At 40.5% G+C, this 22,451-nt stretch overlaps 1 protein-coding gene across 2 annotated transcripts in view; it reads left to right on the forward strand.

The window, feature by feature from the left end:
* Nucleotides 1–4,315: 4,315 nt before the first annotated feature.
* TBC1D8B (TBC1 domain family member 8B) overlaps nt 4,316–22,451 on the forward strand; it is a 36,742-nt gene continuing 18,606 nt past the window's right edge. Inside the window, exons 1-9 of one of the 2 annotated variants that reach the window (XM_088062730.1) lie at nt 4,316–4,521; nt 12,428–12,538; nt 13,228–13,323; nt 14,649–14,767; nt 15,332–15,557; nt 16,464–16,704; nt 17,775–17,982; nt 19,600–19,767; nt 20,321–20,470. In XM_088062730.1, the coding sequence (XP_087918856.1) occupies nt 4,392–4,521; nt 12,428–12,538; nt 13,228–13,323; nt 14,649–14,767; nt 15,332–15,557; nt 16,464–16,704; nt 17,775–17,982; nt 19,600–19,767; nt 20,321–20,470 (1,449 nt within the window). In that variant the 5' untranslated portion in view covers nt 4,316–4,391. The remainder of the gene's footprint in view (nt 4,522–12,427; nt 12,539–13,227; nt 13,324–14,648; nt 14,768–15,331; nt 15,558–16,463; nt 16,705–17,774; nt 17,983–19,599; nt 19,768–20,320; nt 20,471–22,451) is intronic. The other variant, XM_005532397.3, reaches the window with a different exon arrangement.

Consider the following 22,451-nt stretch of genomic DNA (forward strand, 5'->3'; position numbering starts at 1 on the left):
CCATTTGCCAGTTTTGTGTTCAATAGGAACAAAATTTGATGTTTTTCAAAAAAAGGGAAGGGATTCAGATCAATTCAATACATTGAAAGGCACTATTTGGGCTGCTTTGTTTGTAGAATTCAAGCTTTACATTTACTACCTTTTCCCCAGTACTTGTACGTGGGAGAATGGATTGTAAGAGAACAGATAGTGCTACAAGCAATCTTGCAGCTGTATTAATGGCCAAAGAGTGGAACCAGCCTTGCCCTTAATAGATCACAGCTATGTCTGATAAGAATGGGTGTTATAAAAGAGTGGGTTAGCTAGTCTAGAGTTAGTTGGAATTTGCTGGCCATGCTATGAGGAGGAGGGGTTAGGTGGTCGTGCAGAAGGAAGAGAGAAGTCAGTGTTGTGAGGAGTTGCCTGTGGGAACTCACAGAGAAGGTATGAAGGTTTTACTGTAGAATAATGTAGGATAATTAACTGACACTGCCAGTCAGTTTGCATCCACAATCCAGTGTGCCAAGCACTGACACTTGTATTTCTAATTCTAATTGTAATTCTAATTCTAATATGAATGTACAGCGCTTTCTCAAGGAATGCACTAGTGGAGAACTGGGGAGGGAGGTGGTGCAGAAGCTTGCATTGATGAACCTGTACTGCTGTAGGATTAGATGGTATCATCTCTTGAGGAAGGGTCTTGCTTGCTCAAGGCACTTAAGCTAATTTTCAGAGAGATATTTCAGAGGGATTCTTATATCAAATGTGACCCACTGCTAAAGGAACACATGCAGGGTAAGTACCTGAGCAGTATTTGAGCTACTGCTAGGCAGAACTTAATGGGTTCTCCAGTTTTGCAGCTTATCTTGCAAGTCTACCATGTTCTTATCTGTGCAGGTTTGTTTGTAACTAGTATCTATGCAAGGGATTTGGCTTAAAAATGAAAGTGTAAATTTTGTCAACACCATCTTGATACTAAACTTGGGCGTGTTCCTGTCAGACTCTCTTAAAGAAATTTCAATGACCCACTCTGACTTTTTTGTATTTCCAAGTTTCCATGGGTAGCAGCTGTCCTTTGCTAACCCTGCTTAGGGGACTGTGCAGCGAAATGTTCACTTGTGTTTGGTGATGCTACGGGCTAGAATGTCTCTGGGTTATGTGTATGTATGTTTGTGTGTGTGTGTGCACACTGTGGCATGGTAGACTTTCCTCTAAGCAAGATGCCAACAGAAATGTGCCTGGGGCTAAGGTTGTTCCTGAAAAGCAATAAAAACCTGCCATTATTGTGCAATAGTTTTGGGGTTTTCTATAGATACTTTAATGCTCATGTGTAAGATAATGGAAATAATGAGCTCACAAATGGTACAGTTTGTCTGTTTATCTGTCTGTTGACTGTATTAATATTCCCACTGTGACTCTCCCACTGAGTCACACAGACATGTCAATTCTTCTGTCCCCAAAGAGCAAACTGAACAGGCTCTGGCATCATGTCCAAGTGTTTACTCACTCCCTCAGGGAAAGGGAGGGAGCTCTGATCTGAGACTTCAGTCAAACACTTATGTGCTCTCAAAGAGGGTCTGGGAAAGCTTTTTTATCCCTGCAGGAGAGAAAGGCTTGTTTCCTGGTGCTGGATTACTGTGCTGTCTTGTGAATTAGGCTTTACAACAGCAGGGCTTAATTTTTTAAATTTCAAATCAAAATAATACCATTTTCTCATCTTGAGGAAAATTTCAGGTGTCCCAACAGAAATACAGTTTCGGATGAGAATTTTGTTTAAAGGGAAAAGCAGGACTTGTGATGAGGGCTGCAAACATATAAAAGCAGTTTGAGTCATAAGGGCCATTGGACTGTTGCCATAAAATGGAGAGGTACAGTCCATCTCAGTCTTCAGAGGGAAAATTCTGCATTTCTCAAGTGACCTAACAGTTGGATATAATAAATAAAGACATTTACCTTGCCTGTGTGTGATTTATTGTAATTTCTTTCCATGTTTAACACACCAGCACTGAAGGTAGCCCTGCCTTTTCACTCAAGTGAAAAGACTGGTACCTTTCCTGTGTAGATGTGAATGGGGCTCCTCTCCTGCAGGGGTGTAATGTCTGCAGTTTGGAAGAAATGAAAGAAAATCTATTTGCTTCAGCAATTAATTTTGGTTTCAAGAGAAAATTGAAATCCAATTGCAGCATTTGTGCTGTGTGAACTAAAAATTATGTAATAGTCCTAGAGTACCTCTGCACTGGTTGTTCAACTGCTGGTTATACAGAGTGAAGCTAACTTTTATTTTTATAGCTATTTATTTATGTAGTCTTGAAATGGTTGAGGGAAGTAATTTATCATTTCTACGCTAAGTCTTGAATAAGTGAAAGAAAAATTCTGCAGCACTAAATGGATCTGTGTTGCTGTAGAATGCATTAATTACACTGTAGCATAATTGTGCACCAGTTAAGGTTTTCAAGTGGCTATAAATAAATTCCTCCATGCCCATAGAGAAGCACTCTTTGCAGCTGAACAGTATTTGATTAAGAATCCAATGCTTTAGGGAACTGGAAAAGAGAAAGACATTCAAGACCGTGAAACATGGAAAGAAATACAAAACAGACATTTTCCAAGCAGTAGCATTTTACTGTTAAAATATTTATCCAGTTAACAAACTTTGAATTTTACATGAGCAAGTAACACATGTCCAGTGTGTCTGTGTCACCAAAAGGAAAATTCTGGGTAGGAAATGCCAAGGGCATCTCTCCTTAAAATTAGCATCAGAATTAGAAGATGTATGTTAGGTCCTTAATTTCCTGTATCCAGGGGCTTGTCTAATTGAGGATCATTAAATGGTAAACACTCTTTCTGGGAGTGCTCTTAGAGGACCATGATCTGTGAAGCAACCACTCAATCAGTTCAGCTGGTAACTCCCCAGCAATGTCTATTGTGCCTGGCTTCAGATGGGGGATTGAAGACTCCACCTCATGATGAGCTGTGTGCCAGGATATCAGGGGCTCTCATTAATGTTTGATCTGTGTTAGTTACCATGTGCTGGCTAATGGCTTGTATTTTATTTTTACTTTCTAGTAAAAGTACACCACCAGAAAACTGTCACTTCCTCTTCTTTTACAAAAACGAGCAAAAGAATTGTATTAGTTAGATCTATATTCAGTCCCCACAGTACAGCTCTTCAATTCTAGTTTCTATTGCTGTGGTGCAATGGGTGATTGAAAGAAAAGGAAGCCTTATGCCAATGCAATTCACCCAGGTTTGAAGCTTCCTGTGAGTTAAATGTGATTGCATGCTTGGGTCTGCTTTCACAAAGGTCCTTTGGGTAGGTGGTTGCTTATGCAATTGGAAGTGGATGGGCATTGCCAAATAATTCCTGTGACTGCTTGGCAAAAACACACTATGCCTGTGCTCACAAATAGACCAGTGCTAGCAGCAGCATTTTCGGTAGTGAAGTACTATTGAAGAGCATGAGGGAAGCCAGGATAAAGCAAAAGTGCCAAGGTTGCAATGTACAGCAAGTGCATAATGTGCATTTTTTTTTCAGAAAGAGCTTGAAGTAGAAGCCGAGTTTAAACAATTGTCTGCTGCATTTTTTGTATGACATACAATCAATAAGGCATTATCCTTGAAAATCTTGGGAAGGGCAGTTATGCTGGAAATAAGAGTGCTAAGGAAAGTGCGCAGGAATACCGGGGAAACAGGAAGACCTACTCCATTTGTACTGAATAACAGGTTGTGTTAGGAACAAGAGTGAATCTTGCATGGAGGTGGGAAAAGACGGTAACTCTGGGAAGTTCTCGGCACCAGATACTGGAGCAGAGGAGCAGTGGGCCCTCTGAAGCTTTTTTGTGCTTTCTGTCAGCCCCTCTGCGTTTCAAATCCCGCCTGCAATTCCGGGCCGAGCGCTGACTGGAAAACACACCTGGGCGCCACACACCGTCTCTAGTGACGTTCTTCTGTCCTGTGGGCTGAAAATGAAGTCAGGTTTGGGCGGAACTGAAAACGGGACTTGTGCTATGCGCAGAATAGCCGCAGCAGCTTCTGCGCCGTCTGGGGCAGGGGAGATACAGTGCTGTGCGCGGGAGCGGCCTTAGAGCCGCTCCCTGGGGAACACAAAGCCGGGACTTGGAACCCCCAGCCCCCGCTCCGCGGCACAGCAAAGCCGGGACTCAGCACCCCACTCCGGGACAGGCCGCTGCGAGGGCAGCACAGGCCCCGACGGGAGCTGTAGTCTCGAGGCAGGGGAGCGCACAGCCGACGGGGCTTGTAGTCCTATTGCAGCAGCGCAGCGCGGCCCATTAGCAGCAAGGACTACAGCTCCCAGCATGCTTTGGGAGCCCCGCCCTCCCCTGCGTGATACCGTAGCTGCGAGCGCGGAGCGGGCGCGGTGGTGGAAGCACTGCGTCGAGAGGGGCCGTGAGATGTGGCTGAAGCCCGAGGAGGTGCTGCTGAAAAATGCCCTCAAGCTGTGGGTGCAGGAGCGCTCCAACCAGTACTTCGTGTTGCAGCGGCGGCGGGGCTATGGCGAGGAGGGCGGAGGCGGGCTGGCAGGTACTGCCCCTGTGGGGCCGGACCAGGGCTGGAGCGGGAGGACGGTGGTCTGTCGGCCCTGAGACCCGCAGCCAAAGGGGCAGGAAGGGGACCCGCTTGAGTTCTGGAGCCCCGGACCTTCCTGGATTTCTCATGGGGCTCTTCTCGCCTTCCTTTCCCTGGGTAGAGCGGCCCCAGGGGCAGCAGAATACGGCGGTGACGGGCACCCGGCGTGGTTGAGGGCGCCTGGTGCTCTGGATTCCCGGGTCACTGGGGAACTGTAGACAGCACAGCCCAGCCTCGTCACGGGTTGAAAAGCCTCTGCTCCAGCGGAGTCCGGCACAGCTCCATGGGCAGCTTGGTGGAAGTGGACACGTCTGCGGAAGGACTGATCTGTCTTGCTTTGGCAAGATGCTCATTTCCAAATGTCATTTTCTGCGTGCATCTGAGGCTGTTTTTAGATGAACTCCTGCTCAGGCATTTCTGATTGTTTATTTTAAAAGCAGGCATATGATATGCACTGTCAGCAGTGGTGGGTCAGGAAAGTGACAGAGGGGTGGGGCAGGAAATTGACCATCATATAATAAACTTTATTCCATGAGAACTTAAAGGTATGGAGCTTTGCTTCTATGTATAATTCTTGCCTGTTTGTATCATCAGACACTGCAGGGGCCCCAGCTACTGCTAAGACCTCTGTGATGGTGGCAGGTATTCTGACTAGAACTGACTCCTTTATAGTCTGATAGTGTCCGTCACTGACCCTGTCAAGGTAAAATGCTACAGGGAATCAGCATAAAGTCATTCCTCAGTGAGATGTGGTTCTCGAGTGTTTTGAATTTCTGCAGGTTTTCTAGGCTCTCTCTAATTTGTGTCATCCTAAAGCAAGCTATATTAAAGATGAGGTATAATTGTCTTGTGGAAACATTTATTAATTTTACTGAACAAAACCACAAGCTTCAAACTTTTGACTGGTGAATATCAGATGTAGAAATGCCCCTTGCAGCTTGGGCATTCTTCATTGGCCTCTGAATGAACCACTGGCAGGGCATGGAAAGTGTAAAAGAAACAATCCCAAAATCCCAGGTTACTATGCATATCATAGTATTATAAGCAGGTAGGTAATGTTAGGCTTTGGCTTAGAACCAAGGGTGATACATTGTAAGCTTGGAAGTCTTGTAAGGATCAGGCTTGACGCCTTGTTCTCTACCTTGATATATTTGGAACTCAAGGAAACCAAGTCACTATGAAGGTTGACTTTCTGCATGATAAAATTAATTTAAGGATTGTGATTAAAGTGGAACAATGAGAATTGGAATAAATTGTTTGTCTGAAAACCTCCTCATAGGCTTACAGCTGGATAGACAGCTGAGCCTTCCAAGTGCCCTTTGGATTCTGGTAAAGGTGAAGCTTCTGTCACTGCTCTGCTGTTCTTGGTAGCTGTTGACAGTGCAGGAAAAACACTTGGATGGGATAGTTGCTGTAGTATGCTTTTTTTGATGTGGCATTGCACATTTTATTTCTGAAGCTTTTCTTGTAAATTCTTACAGATTCTTCTCTGCAAGTTACATTTTTCCCTGGGCAGACACAAAAGGAGTGAGATGTTCTTGAATTAAAGTTGTGATTAAGAAAGATTAACAAGACAGTTGCATAAAAATGCAATTACATTTGTGTTCGCAGGTTTGGAAATATTCAAACCTCCTAGGTATAAGCCAGCATGATTTGCTGTGCCTGGGCTTAATTTGATATTGCTGCCTGTCACGGGAGAAAATTAGCACTTCCTGTAGGAAAAAGCAAAGCACAGCTGTTGTGTTATGAAATCATCCCAAATGTCCCAGTACAATCCTATTCTCCTGAAGAGCGTTCTACAGCTGGTGAGACAAGGCTGGAGGTGACTGGCAGCACTGAGGGACTGAAAGAGGGAGGCAGCAGTGTAAGTCTGGGTCAGGAGGGAAGAGGGGGACAATGCCTCAAGACAGGAGTGGAAAGAAGGATGGGCGGTGCTGCAGGGTTTGAATAGCACTAATGGGAATGTGACAAAGGATTCCCAAAAATACAGGGGTACAGTTGGTAAGACAGGCTTTAAGGAGGAAAGTTTTGAGGAAGCAGCTGTTACCTGGAGAAAAGTACAAAAGGTACGAAGGAGACAAAGCAGCAAAAGATAATGTCAGCAGAGCCTGAAGGAAGGCTGTGAATTCTGGTTCTGTTTTAGGAATAAAATGAAGTTTGCAGTTGGATTTGTTTGCATTACCACTCTGGACTGACAGGGGCAGGACCAGTTTGTAATCTGTAGATTACACAGGGGGCTGTTACGGCTTGTGTGCTCACATACCACACTTCTGAGTTTAGTTGTGTAGATAACTTTGAAACAGGTACAGAAATACCTTGTGCTGGTTGTGCTCAGCCTTGCCTCCCTCCCTGCAGATACGTACCTGCTTAGCTTTGCACTTCATTCTCTTTGTTTTAGAGCTTTCCTAAGGATACAGATACTGTAAACTGTCTGAGTGGTGCTCCATTGGGTAATTCATCACACTTTTGGCTGTCTCAAAGTGTGTTGTCTGACTATGCAACCATGTGACCACGTCCTCTGGTTGTTCTGTCTCCGTAGAGCCACTCTGGGAGAGCTGGTCAGGTTTTCCAGAGTGGATGGATAAGAATGTAGTTGTGAATACATGTGCTGTAAATAAGGTCTAGTGTGATTAAGCATGCTGGTCACAGAACTCTAGCTTTAGTTCTAGGACAGACCTTGATTTAGGCAGGACCTTGATTAGGAGATGGGTATGCTGGGAGTAGTGATGCAAATAAGTATTTGGTGTCTTAAAATTCCAACCTTTCACTGAAATTTGAACAAATCAATTGTTTAGTTCCTGCTTCTGCTGTTTCAATTTGCCTCTTTCTGCTTGAGAAAAGTAAGTAAAATGCAACTGTAGGAGGAGAAAAACCAGTGAAATAAATATATGGTTGGAAATAGTCTTCTTTATGCCATGCTCAGAAGAGTAGGGAAAACCTGTGACTCCCCCAAGTCCTGGATCTCCTGTGGCAATTGTTGCCATCCCAAATCTGTCAAAGGCCCTTGATGGTATTTGCACTGTTTAAAAGCCGTGGCTTGTTGGGTGGGCCATTGCTAGCTGACTTGCATGCACAGGGGGTTGGGAGAAGGGGTGACAGAGCTGGGCAGGGACATGGGCTGTGGGGAAAGTTTCCCTCTCTGACATCTGACAGAAAGAACGTTGGATGGATGTTGTGGATGTCAATGGCAAGAACCTTGTCTCTAACAAAATTTCATGGTGGACCAGTTAAAAAAGTACTTGGTGATCTTTGTACAAACTTAAAAGAAGTTTATTTTGGTAGGAACTGTAGAATAAGGGACCTTGTGATCTAGCTTGACCAAATCTGCAGCACAAAGCCACATGCTTTTCCAAATTGCTGGTCTGGGCAGAAATAATTTATCCTGGCTGGTGTTTTAGCACACAAAGCTTTTGTTGTGGCTTCCTTGCTGTGTGCCCTCAGCCTTGATAGGAATCAAATGGGAAATTTGTTGGTTAATGAAGATCTGAAATTATGTCAGCTACATAATTTTTTTCAGCAGCTGTAGCAGTGTCTATATTGGTGAGACAAATAACATCCCTCTGTTAAGATGCATATTTACATTTGGGGATGACAGGTGGAAAAAATTACCAGCACGTGCTCCCCGGTTCCTGTCAAACAGCTTTTTAGAACCAGAAACAAAGAGGAACTGTTATCTGCAGTCCTTTTTTCTGTTCTTAACAAATAGAACAATACTTAATTTTTTTCAGAGTTGCACTTGTAATTTTCTGTATTTCTAAGGCAGAGGCAAGGTTGGAGACACACCTTAGTTTAATGAGTTACTATTTTCTTACCTGAGTCATAACCACTGACCGTAATGCACTTGAGTTATTGTAAATGGAAATGAAATCTTTTGGCTCTGAAGGCTTAAACTGATGGTTTTTTTGTCTGAATTATCTTAAACATTCCCGTCTCAGTCCATGCACAGTATTTCCTTAAGCTGGAGTTTCTTAGTTATGAAATCAAGTTCACTTACAAAATAAAATTAAGCCTGGAAGTAGTACTTTGCTTAATTTGAGGATGTTGGAAAGGGAGTATTATACACAAATTGACATTCCTGTATTTTAAATCAAATATGCAGAGATGATGTCTTTTCATGGTTATTCATATTATTGAAAGCTGGGGCTTCAGTCCTTTCAGATTTTAAAAACAGAACCAACATGCTCTATAAAAGTAGTTGCTGTTATAGAAAGAAGCTTTATCCTGTCACTGTAAAGGAATATTTGCTGTTGCATTTCTCCCTTGTTACTGCGTCCTGTACTGGAGAAGCCTTAGAGGCAGTTACAGAGCATCTGCTAAGTTAGGCTGTAGTTTTGCTTCCATTGGATCTGCATTTCTGGATTTTTGATGTATTTTTTACCCTCTGTCCTGCTGGGGAGGGGGTATGATAGAGCGTCTTGGTGGGCACATCCAGCCAGGGCCAACCCACTACAGCTCTGTATCACAAATTTGATTGTTTTACAGTGTTTTTTCCTCTTTGGTTCTGCTTTGATTAGGCTGTGAATTCTTCAGATTGTAGAAGGGAGCAGTTTTTGCTGGAATGAAACTGAGTGTAGCTGCAGAATGTCACTTTCTGTAGTTGTTGCCACTCACGCAGAGCTTTTACAGTATTTTCCAGAAACTCTTTTTTTTAGAATGATGTAAATAAGCTAAAAGTGAGAACTCGGTTGTAGACCAACATATCTGCTCTTCAAAATCCTTGCTGCAATGGGGCTGCCCACTGTGGTGCTAACGGAACATTTCTGTTTGTAAAGAACCCATATATTCTTAAATATTTTATGTTCCTTAACACTTTGAATGTAGCAAATCAGGAGGCTGTCTGATCCAGTTTTAATATAATTAATTATTGACTTCAAAGGCACTGTTAAGCGTTAGAGGAGAAACCAAGCCTGTGCTAACTTTGTTTCAGAAGAACAGTGCTTTTTAAAAAAGAATACAGAAGCATGTTTTCTTTGCTTCTGATTTTTCATCAGTAAAAGGAAACTGATATTGTTTGCATTACACTTGTCCCATAAAGGATAGGAAGTAGTCAAATTGCTATAAATAAATAGATTGTTGGAAATCAAAAACCTATAACTGATGCTATTCCAGGAGAAGAAAATAAAAATCCTTGAGATCGTGGTTTGAAAAGGACCAAAAAAAAGCACCAATTTTAGTATTCTCTTGGTGTATTTGGTGAAATAAATATAGAAGGACAAAGTGGTGTTGATCCCCAAATGGCAAAATGCTGGACAGTTATTAACATGTACTGTCATACATGCCCTAAATTGGTACAACTGAGAACAAAATTCAATGCTGATGTTTTGTGGCACGTCTCTGAGCTAATGTTGATATTTTTCTAATCAAGTCTTTTAGAGACATCTTGGGAATAACACATCTGTATTTCAAAGCTGTTCTGGATCCTTGCCCTTTATTTTGGTTTCTAGAGTATTTTCCCCTATTTACTGAAGCCCCTACGGTATTCCCTAGTAGTTTTACTCAGGCAACTATGAAACTGAAGATGTTTTCTAAAAGCAGAGCCTTTTCTCCATATAAGTGTGCATTGCATTCCATAGATACAGCTGAAGTCATTCCTTGAGCAAAGCAGGAGGATGATTAGGTGGAACCCCCCAGGAGAAACTCTAGTTTTAAGCAGAGGTGAAAGTAGGGGACCCCCTGTAAGTTGTCCCTTGGTTCCCATTGGGAGATAGTAATCCAAGGGAGTGCTTGGTGAGAAACACACAAGAACTGAGGGTATAGCAACCCTGACCAATAATACAGTATTCCAAACATTGGCAGCTCATGGAGAACTTTCAGGACTAGGATGAGAAGATAAGTGAGCCTCTGCTTTTGCATCACAGTTATGCCAGTGTCCATAGCCATGAAATTAGTTTGTACTGTACTGAGGGGCTGTTTATTGCCATAGGCTCAAACCTATAGTCTAGATCCCATTCATGACATGTGGCAATGCTGAGGTGATGGATACTCACCTGGTACAGTTTATTGTGTCTAAAATCTGATGACCTTCCAAGGAGACAGGAGCTGTGATGGCTTTTCGAGGAGTGCTCCTTTCTAGCGCACTATGGTAACCATTGGCTCAAGCTGAGTTGCATTAGCCTTATAAATGGTGAAAAATATCCTTGAACAGTATATTATAACAGAAAATGTTATTGGGAGATTTGTGAATGAAATAATGCAACATTTGCTGAAGCAAAGCCATCTTTGATATCAGCTCAATGTCACGACTCGTTCAGTAAGCAAAAGCTGCTTAAACAGACATAAATGTTGTTGATTATTCAATGTTCATCTTCAGTCAGGAACTACAAAATAATTCTACTTTCCAACAACCATTTACAGTCTGTTAATTTCAGACAAGACCAGAGATGTAATGTACTGCTCTGGTTTTTTGTTTTTGTTTTTTTTTCTTGTTTGCTTGTTTGGTTTCTTTCCTTTTTTTCCTGGTTGTTGGTTTTGGGTTTTTTTTGTGGTGGTTTCTCATAATTATTTACTTCCATGTTTTTGAGGAGAAGCAAAAACATTTGAAACTTGAATAGCCACAGTGAGGTACTCCCACAGGCTCTATGCCGAAAGTTTATCCTCAGGAAAACCATGCTCCATGGATGAATGTCTAGACTTACCGATTCTGCATTATTTTATTTCCTTGTATTCTTTCACAAGTTCTATTTTTCCAGAATTTGAGAGAGAATTAATAGAAAGAAAGTGAAACCCGAAGTACCAAAGTAGCCAACTTAAAATTTCTGAAATAACTTTTGAGGGATGCATTTGAAGTTGTCTAAATCTAGTGCTTCTACAGAATACTAAAAACCAAAATCAAAGGATCATTTTCCATTAAACAGGAAAGACATGTATTTAAAGACATAAAGGTTCTATATGGGCTGTGTTAATTTTGTATTCCAGCTCTCTCCTTTCATTCCTTTTGGGAATGCTTTGCATCTATGATCTCAACAGGTTTCTGGAACAGACTTTACAGCAGCTCTTTGAGTAATTGTGTCATGATTTTTTGGGTAATCTCATCTCTTACTTTGCCATTCTTCTGTAGGAGACTAAAAGCTCAGTGTGATTGCTTTGGTAACTTTGCTTTAATTGAATTTTCTGTTTCTGTGGTCATGCTAGAAGGGTGCAAACATAAGAAATACAGGAAAGAAATATACAACCCCATTGATTGTATTTTTGCTTCTGTTGTAAAAAGAGAAGGTTTTATGGTGCACCAGGAACCAAAATATTCAATTGTTTCTTCAGTATTGATTTTTTAGATTTTAAAGGATTAGTTAAGTGTGAGAGAATGATTTTGAGTCATTATAAAATGCATCCTTATTTTCCCAGATGATGTTTTTGTCCTGGTTCTGGAGAGATGAAGTTTGGCTTTTTAGTGAAATTAATATATTTCATCTGAACTCTGTTTAATGGGAGCTAATTCAACACTTAGTTGCAGGGAGGTGACAGCCAATTATGGTCTTCAAGGGCTCTTTCCTTTGCCTGGAAAACAGAACAACAGTAAATGGCTAATTAAGAGGTAGTTCAGTTACTGCTTGTGCTCACTGAAGGCTGGGACTGCCCGGTTACATTTCTAGTTGTGCTCTGGTTTCACATACTGCATGGCTGTCACTTCCACAGGGGTCACCTCATTTGTGCCTCATGGCTTTTACTGGATCAAAATATCACATCACAAAGAAGTTCCTCTGGGAATACTTTGTGCTCTCCTCGATTGTGCTTCTTATTTTCTCAGCATTCATTAGTCCTTACTTGGGCAGCATTCCTGTTCCCCAAGAAACAAACCAGAGGGGAGTGTGCATTTCAAAACTTGAGTTTCACTGTGCTGTGTACATTTTCTTGGACACAACAGGTCTCCTTGTGGGAACATTAGATGCAGTGTTGGACTCAACGTCGAAAGTCGCCCCATTTCGCATCCTGCATCAGACCCCAGACTCCCAAGTCTACTGGTCCATCGCATGTGGTATGTACTCTGGGAGCCAGCGAAGTCCAGAAAGTGGAAAAGGAGGGTGCAAAGTATGGGTTCCATTTTTGGCTTAATCCTCTCACATAATTATTCATTCTTGTGACCTCTAAATGGTTTAAAAACATTTGCAAGCCTGAGCTTGACAGCACAGTGTGGTTCTGGTTTTACAGAATAGATCTGTGGACTATTCCTATTACACCTTCTGATTGCCTACTCTCTGCAGGAGTCTTTCAGGTACCAAATCCTTTGGGCACTGTTACAATGACACAGGCACAATCTTTTCTTTTGTAAGATACAGGGATAACTTGGCACAGTTCAGGATGGACTCTCAGGGTCTTAGTGGGCTTAGTAGGTCTTAGCTATTATTCCAAATTATGCTATTATTCCAAAGTGTGCTGTAGGTAGGAATAACAGGAGATGCTTATCTTAATATTTTTGTTTACTTTGTCTTTGCGTGTTAAAACATGCAGGTTCACAGTCATGGTCAGAGCCGAATTCTTCCTCATATCTGTTGCTCTTGTAGTATAAGTTCTGTCTCTTTCTCATGTTGTGTTATTAATGGGGAATGGAAAAGTAAATACAGATTTGTTCTTGTAGCGTTAATTTAATGTAATTGCATGTCACTTTAAAAGGGCAGCCTTAAAGAATTTGAACAGTTTGTGAATTGACAATAAATAATATTTCAGGGTCACTTCTGAAGAAGTCAGACCTGGTGACAGGCTACCAAAAATACTTTAACATTTATGTTGGAAGTGTACTCTGGGGAATTCTACAGCTATCAGGTCAGCTCCTGGGAAAATACAAAGGGTAATCTTCATTTTAGCACTGAATTTTTATAGATTTTGTGCTGCATAGATATGCTTTACAACAGAAAGCTACATAATATGATTGTCCTACTGTAAAGAAATTGAAGGGATGGCACTTTGTTCCTGCAATAACATATCTAGGGTCTGAAACAGTGCTTCTAAGCCATTTAAACAATGACATAAAAGTTTCATTATTCCTGGGTCACCTCTGTGCCTCTGGTTCACATTGTGACTCAAATAATTGGTCTACATGTGTAGTCTGAGAAAAATAATTATTTTTGTGATGTAATTGCTGTGTTAATTACTCTTTGTATAATTTGGTAAGTATTGTTGCAAATCCAGCCAGTGTAATGCAGTCTAACTATTTAACTATTTTAGAGCAATTTCTGTTCATTCACAGGGCCACTTTAATTTTGTTGAGTCCACTGAAAATTGGTTAATTACGCTTTACAAAGTAAGATGAGAAAAAAGCAATTATTCAAGGTGTGTTTTTGCTTGAGGGTATCAATAGTATGTGATCACACTTCTTGCTTTAATTGGTGCGCATTCTTGTGGAGGATGACGCTGCCAATTAATTTATATTCTGGAATGCCTTTATTCAAACCTATGTAAGTTCTTTCACTCTTCCTGTCTGCTAGCATCTGATGGGGAGTCACTGTCTTTAAGGCACTGACTCTGTATTGAATCTGCTGAAACCCTGTGGTTTCACTCGTGGCATTTCAGTTATTGCTGCCTCCCTGCTTACAGTAATGTTTACTTTACATCCTCACATGTGTTAAGATTTTGCACAGCAGGCCCTAGTCTTGAAGTTCTGCTCTGGAAACTGTTGTGTGGCAGTGATCAGAGCTGAGGATATCAAAGGCACAGATTTAATTTCCTGCTGAGCCTCATGGGTTTGGTCTCACATTTCCCACATTCTGGCCTATTAAACTGGGAGTGTTGCAGTGGTGCTATGCTGTCTGTTGGGGAGGTGCTGCTGAGAGGAAGGAGTTCAGTCCAACTCAGGCTTCAGCACTGAGCCATGTAATGTTGGCAAAGCTGAGATGCTCTTTGATTTAAAGGCCAGAAATAGAGCTGCATAAAGGACTTGAAAGATAAAAACACAGCAGTGCCCATGTTTTGTGTACACTGAATAAGTTTTCAATGTTCACAAGAGGTAACAAGAAATTTAAGACTTGTAATTTTGTTTTGTATGTCTAAATTACTCTGCGACTCAGGAATTTGCTAAGTATTCTCCTAATAGTTTTGGTGAAATGATTGAAGTCTGTCCTAATTTACAGTAATACTATATTTTTCAATAGGATCCAGCAGAGAAGAAATAACAGAACATTGGGAGTGGTTAGAACACAATGTTATGAAGACTTTATCAGTATTTGATTCAAATGAGGACATTACGAGCTTTGTCCAGGGAAAGATTAGAGTAAGTAACAGGCATAATTGGGAAGGGCTCCTCTGGAGAATATTCAGTGACAGCATTGTAATGCTGCATATTCTGATTGAATAGTCTGTGACTGTTAACTTTAACATGTGGCATTTTTCCTGTTTCTCTTCCACACAACTAAGGTTGCTAAGCTCCGCTTGCTAAATGACGCATCAAATGCCTTTATATAGTGGTCTAAAACTGTTGAAAAATTATGTCACAATAATTTTAACAGTGCCTGGGAAACATATGGTCTACTTTTGTTCTCCCTATATATGCTAAATATATAGCCCAGGAACTCTTGGGATTAAGTGAGGAAAATATGTCTGTTTCAGAAGAGGAGACACAGAAATGTGTGTCTTGCCTAAGCTGTGTGGGAGACTTGATGGATGAGTCTGAAATAGCACATTTTATTTGTGACTTATGATTTGATCCTCAGACTCTTTTTCCCCTTCTAAAACTTACTCTCCTGTTGGGAGAATGCTGTGCTTTGTGCACGCAGTTGCATATATGACAACCACCTACATGGACATATGCATAAAGTAATGTGATTTTTTGTTGTAGGGTTTGATTGCTGAAGAGGAAAAAGATTCTTTTATAAAAGAAGATGATCCTGAGAAGTTTCGTGAAGGTCTTATGAAGTTTGAGAAGTGTTTTGGATTACCAGAGAAGGAGAAGTTGATTACCTACTACTCGTGCAGTTACTGGAAGGGCAGAGTGCCCTGTCAAGGATGGCTATATCTTAGTACCAACTTCCTTAGCTTCTACTCATTTTTGCTTGGAGCAGAAAGTAAGTAAACCTTGATGTTAAGCTGCATCCCTTCACGCTTCACTGCTCATCTTTCAGATTAGGAGGAATTCTTCCTATGTGCCGAGGGAGCTATTTTGCCATGTGAGCGGATGTCAACAGAGATGAGCAGAAATTGCCAACATAATTTATGGAAATGGATATATTTGTGTAGCATACTACACAATGTCTATTATTATGCTTTTTTAATTCAAGCTTCAGAGAGAAGGCAGACTTCCAGAAGTGGACTGTAGCTAAAAGCTGTCCATCATCTTTAGTTCATGCTGCATTAAGTCTATGAGGATTACCATTACTTCTTCACACACAGGCATAGTATTTTGTATCAGTGCACTACACACTGGTGATGATTGCACATAACTCTTTCTCTGCGTAACATTAGTTTGAAATGCCCAAACAAATGCCTCTAATAGTGTGTACTATAACTGTATTTGTGTGAAAAATGGAAAATGTACAGAAAATAGGATCCTTCCAAAGCTTATTTTGATCTATATTGAGAAATGCCATAGCTAAAAGGCACAGTTCCTCTACATGCAAATACATGATGGATTTAATTTAAGAAGCCCTGCTGGTGAGCTGTTGAAGGGGGGTTGGCTTGTATGATGGTGTTTGCTGTTTGCAGTTTCACATAAGAGGAAGGAAGAGGTGATGTAAACTTTTGTTGTCATAGTTGGTGTGCGTTTTAATGTTTTTCTATAAAATCCTTTCTAATGGAATTAATTTTCAGGAAAAATGAAGAAAATGCATTTCGTGCTTATTAGTTTGTAGTCTTTTCCAAGTGCGTTATCATTTGACTGTGTTGTTTAATTATATTTTATTAGTTCTGCTACTACTGCATTTCTTTTTTAATACAGGCAGATATTGAGAGCTATCTCACATTTTTATTTTCAGTAAAACTTATTATCTCCTGGGATGAAATATCAAAACTTGAGAAAACTTCCAATGTGATTCTGACAGAGAGCATTCATGTATGCTCCCATGGGGAAGATCATTATTTTTCCATGTTTTTGCACATGAGTGAAACGTTCCTTCTCATGGAGCAGCTGGCAAACTATGCAGTTAGAAGACTTTTTGACAAGGAGACATTTGAGAATGATCCAGTCCTTCATGACCCTCTGCAAATCACCAAGAGGTAATGCATTGCTTATAGTTTATCTGTTCTGGACCAAGTATTTGTTTAGGCAAAGAGGAAGAGAATCCTTGTCTCAAGGAGATAGTAAATATCCGCTTTGCTGATATTTTCTTAATCAAGTGTCTCATAAAAATGTTGGACCAAAGCCATTACATGAGGCATTGTAATTTGTTGTTACTTGGCTGGATCCAAAGATCTGTATGAAGGCAGGAGATGATCAGATCTTCAGTGCTGGTCTTCCAACTAAAACATTTATATTAGTTTGAATTTTGAAAAGGTGCTCTTGCAGCATTTAGGATTAGAAAATTCAGATTAGAGCTAAGGTGTCTCCAGAGATATCTGATGAAGAAGAATAAGGTGGGGAAGCAATAGTTTAATAGACATGTGTAAATGATAACTGCATGGCTTTTCGGAAAGCCCCTGGAGGTGAGTGATAAAACCAGTGAGTTGCAGATGGGTGCATGGCTTTCCTGAGGTACCACATTATTTTGGGTGGTGGGAAAGACATGAATATTAGTAATTTAATGGTTAAGGTCCTTCCTTTCCCTTTGATTCCTCAGTTTGGTAGCAAATCTGAAGAGGGATACTCCTCTACAATATTGTTTCTGGCAGTTATCTGTGGAAAATTGGCCCATGGTAGATGTTTACAACATGTGCTACATTTCTAGCTAATTAACCCTCTGTTCAAGCCAAAACTTGTTCTAGTTTTAAATTATTATTCTGGTGTGTGGGGAAACAGAGCATATTATGCTCTTAGTATCTTTTCTGCACTACCTTTAGGCCCTGTAGTACTCTACTGTGTAAGAACATTATTGAATCTGGTCTTATGTAGTGACATATTTAAATACTTTGTTAAGTGGATGTACAGGTAGGTGTAGTTCTGCCCTTTGTTGCCTCTTCAAGAAAAGCATTGAACCCTCCAGACTGACCCCATAGATTATGGGAAAGGAGAGCATGATGTTTTACTGTCTTTTCTCAAATACTTGTGACTTTTGTATTTGTAAAGACATTTAAAGCTGATTTAATTTTTGTTTTCCCTTTTCTACCAATGTGTTTTGTTTTTAATCCAGAGGCCTGAAGAGCCATGCCCATAGTGAACAGTTTAGTGCATTCTTCAGGTTACCTAAAGAAGAGTCCTTGAAGGAAGTTCATGAGTGCTTCTTATGGGTTCCTTTCAGTCATTGTAACACCCTTGGGAAAATGTGCATTTCAGAAAACTACATCTGCTTTGCTAGCCAGGATGGCAGCCTGTGCAGTGTGATCATTCCATTGAGAGAGGTAATGCAAACTACAAATCAGAGTCAGTTATACCAGTTTTGCAGTTGTACAGTTTAAAGCCACTTAGCAGATTTTCATTAGAATTTCCATGTTTTATGTGATGTCATGTATTTCCCCCTACCCTGGATACTACATGTAGGAATTCTGTTTGTAGGTTTCTGGAACCACTTTCATGTTTTAGATTTGTTTCTCTATCTTATTTCTCTTTTCTATTTACTCTTATTTCTGTAGCTTGGTACAGAGTCCAAATTTTTTATTAAAAAATCAGAATCCTTTTTTTTATTAAATGAAAAAACTTGTAGGTGAGTTAATGATACATTCTCAAGGTAAAAAGGATTGTAGTGGGTAGAGGATTTTGAAGGTTAGTAATCACACTGATGTGTTTCTCAGCTCAGTAGTGCAATTTTTTGCAGTAGTTGAGCAGTGCTGACTGTTCAAAAGTCTGGGGGAAAATCCAGTTGTCAAGTGAGTAAGTAGCAATGCCATTACATTTGACAATCTCAACAGACTGTAAGGACAGAATAAAGACATATAGCAAAGGACACAGCTTTGGAATTTCTGTAGAGTACTTTAGTTGACTGCAGAATAAATTCTGGGGAAAAAACAGCCAACCCTCTTCATTCCTGTCTTGATTTCATGTGATCTAGGACATTGCCACATTTCAGTCTTCCAGTGTTAAAAGCTTTTCATCAACACCAGACACATTTTACAATAGCCTACAAATAAACCGTGTTCTATAACTGCTCCTTAATTGCTTTACATGCCCTGTGTACATACTGCCTAACATAAGACACCTGACATAGGGGGTGAGCTGTACTAATTTCAGCAATACACTTGGTGTTCCTCACCTACATAAAACAATTTATTTGATTATCTATAAAGAGTGCTGCAAATAATAGACTTCCATATCATAAGAGGCAGTGTTAAAGGAGCTGGCTCTAAATTTATTCTTATGGACTGTCAGACCCTCACTATTTGTTCTACAGGTCTGCAGTTACCTCATTTCAGTGGTCTTTCCTTCTTTACCTATAACAATGTTCTCAGTGGTTTTCTGTTCTTTACCTTTAAAAATATGAATACATCAGCAATGCCAGTCAGTCTAGATTCTCATGATTGTCACTTGAACTTCCATGATTAAACTGTTTTAACTGCTCTAATCTGTAAGTGTTCCATCATGACAATAAAATCAGCTGTTATGTGTTATGACAGATGTTTTGACAGGGTATTCTCAGGGGAAGTTCCGTCTTGTAAAACTTGTTTCATTTGATTACTTACAAAAATCATGTTTTCTCTGCTTTTGTATGGTAAGAAAAAAGCATCTGCTTCAGCAGGTAGAAGGACCCCAGGTTTTCAAATAAGCTGAGCACTCACAGCTGGGAAAACCTTTTTTGAAGATTTCTGGTGCTCTGTCAAAAATCTGTTGCATAATACTTAGTGCCTTTTGCTAAAATAGCTACAGGCAATTGAGCTTTCAACTTGCAACTTGTATTACCTAGTCTCCTTGTGTGCTTCATATGCTGTTTCATTTACACATGTGTTCTTAACAGGTTTTCTCTCTTATAAATAAGCAGGTAAAATTCCTTGCTTAATTTATGTTATGTGTCCTTGGTTCCATAGGTCACAGGGGTAGATAAAGCAGATCCAGCCAATAGAGGAGTCAGCATTAGTACCAAAGGGAAAACAGCTTTTCGTTTCACAGAGGTGAGAGATTTTGGACTGCTTGTGGCAAAGCTCAGAATGAAATGCAATGCAACTGTGAGTCCACAACACGTCATAAGTACTGAGGTAACTGCTCTGGCAATTCTAATTTCTTAGAATTTGTTCACAGGAATGAGTAGTGTACTCATTCAGTCTGGTTTTAAGGTTTAAAAAAGTAAATAACTCTGCCCATGTGAAAGAGAATGAGTTGGACAATGGTGCTACTGTGAATGCATTCTGGTTTGGGTTCTTTTACCGTGTTTTTCATCAGGTTTTGAAAAACAACTCCAGCTGTAATGCTGGTTTTTAAATGCTGTTGGGTTTTCTATATAGTTCACTGTATGAATGGGGTTTTTTTTGGTGGTGGATGGTCAGGCCTTTGTCTCCTATTCTCAGTTCTCTTTGTGAATATTTTTCCTTTCATAATTTCGTTTTTTGCCTGAGAGATGGCTTTTTTCCTAAGTGCAGCCTCCTGAAAGCCCAGCTGTGCAGAGCAGGGACTGCTGTTTTTAATTTACTTTAGAAGTTTGTATCTGGCACTTGTAACTTAATATAAGGAACAATGATGGTCTGGTATCAGTGCTGCTTCTTGGAGAATTGTTTGTTAATTATGAGTACCATTGTTAAATTTTTTTTCAAGGTTGCAGCTGGTTCTGCGGCTGACAGTCCAAAGGATTTTGGTGCAGGACAGTCAAAGATGGGCCAGAAAGATAACAGTAAAACTGTCAGTACAGAAGCACTAATGACTGTCTACCATCCTCAGGATGCTGAGAACCTTGACTCTAAAATGGTAAGGGATAAAATGGCCAACAGTTTTTGGAATCAAATTGGAAAGGAGTGAAGTATATAAAAATGAATTCCAGCCAGGCTGCTGATTTCCTCGGGGGCTTTGCCAGTCTTCTTGCATCTGCATTTTTTGTATTTGGAGTCCACAGGGTGCTTCTTCATAGCTCCATTCAATTTTCTGCTCATCTTGTCTAATAATGATATGCCTTATCTTCATGGAGTTAATTTCTCCTGCTCTTCTACCCTTCAGGGAAGAGTTGGCTGTTTGTTTTATGATAATGATCATGTTGCATTTCCATCGAATTTTCAAGATACAAAATCACTACAAACTCTCTGGGAGCAAGGAGAGTGTTCTAAGAAATTGACTTGTTTTCTTCTTCTGCACCACTGTCTAACAGAGTTATGCTCTGGAGATATTTATGTGATTGTTTTTGCAGCAGAACATCCAAGTTTTGCTTTTCCATAGTATGTGCAAAAAGACAGGTTTTATTTCAAAATAAGTCTTTCAGTAGAACTGAGTAACTTAAAATTATTTATATTAGAAATACCAGAAAATAAATAACCTTTGAGCAGGACAAAAGGGAGTCCAGATTTTTAAATCCTGCTTTTTATAGTATGTTGAACAAAAGTGAACAAAATCTACTTTTCCTTTCAGCACCTTTAATCACTTTAACAATGTTAAATCTTAGTGCTGCATGCACAGAAATTGTAGTGGTGACATGACTCGATCTTCTCGAGTGTGGCCCGGCTAGCTCAGTGATGAGGTTTCTCTTCACTCGAGTTTCGAGCCAGCATATGTTTGTGGGGTTCACTGATTTTCTTCAAGAATCTAAGTCTATAGAGCGAGTAAAGAAATCAGGGGGGGACTCTCTCTCTGGTTTGCATTCCACAGTTTATTTCTGTGAAGGGGAATCCAAAGAACGAGAGACAAAGGATTTGGGGTCTGGGGGGGTTTCTTTTAACAGGGTTTCTCAGAGGGAGGGAACATCAGAGAGAAAACCAATTATTTTTCTCAGTTAGTACATCTTACAAACCTTCTACAAATCAAGGTTACACACACCAAGATAAGAAATAACAGACACCAACTTCTTCAAATGCCCACAAAGGTGTGGGAGTATTCTGTACAGAGGGGGAGAGAGGGGGGGCTTGGTTTCCTGGCAACCCAGGGGGGAAAGAAAGGGAAGGCAAGGTAAGCATGCCTTCTCAGCTTCCATAGTTTAGAGGCATTCTGGGACAGGAAAAAGTTACAAACTTCTGTGTTGGAAAGAAGAGTTCTCTTCTCCCAACCCCGTGCTTTCCTGGGCTAAAGAAACTTCAAGCAGCTGGAAATGCCAGCGGGGTCCTCTCTTTACTCTATCCGGCCTCTCGCCGTGGGGCTGAGGAGAGAAACTTCAGTAACCATGGTAACTTGACGCCAGGTAAACAGGAGAAAGAGAAGCTTGGGGGTGGGGGGAGAATCACAACTAAAAGATGGGAAAAGATACATTTCAGGCTATCAACTACAACATCTCCCCCTAATTTTTTCCAAAAGAAGGAAGGGAATTTGGTTTTACTTCTTCAAACCAAGGGGAAGGGGTTTGGGGTGTATTGGGATTTGGGAATTCCACAGCATTTATCTGAGGTGCAGGAGAAATTAACTTGGTGGTGGTGGTAACACACCAACGTTACAAAACAAAAAACATAATCAAAACAACAACAACAATTGCAAAAAACCCTAAAACAGTCCAGAAAACAGAAGACAGCCATCCCAAAAATCCTCATCTTGAGAAATTGTCTACAAAACTGTCATACTGAGGATGGTTTCTTCTTAAAATACAGGTAAACAAGGAACAAAAACCATCAGCTAAATTCATCAATAAACAAATTCAACAGTGGAAAGTCAGGGTAGAATGGAGAATCTGGATTTCCTTCTCCACCTAAATACCTGTTTGTTCTTTGAACTTTTGCTACTGAAATATCGGGGGGTCTTGTGGGATGTTTTTCAA

The sequence above is a fragment of the Pseudopodoces humilis genome, chromosome 15, assembly GCF_049639895.1.
Source record: "Pseudopodoces humilis isolate 2021_Gansu_Grassland_sample_001 chromosome 15, ASM4963989v1, whole genome shotgun sequence".
In the NCBI taxonomy this organism is placed as follows: Eukaryota; Metazoa; Chordata; class Aves; order Passeriformes; family Paridae; genus Pseudopodoces; species Pseudopodoces humilis.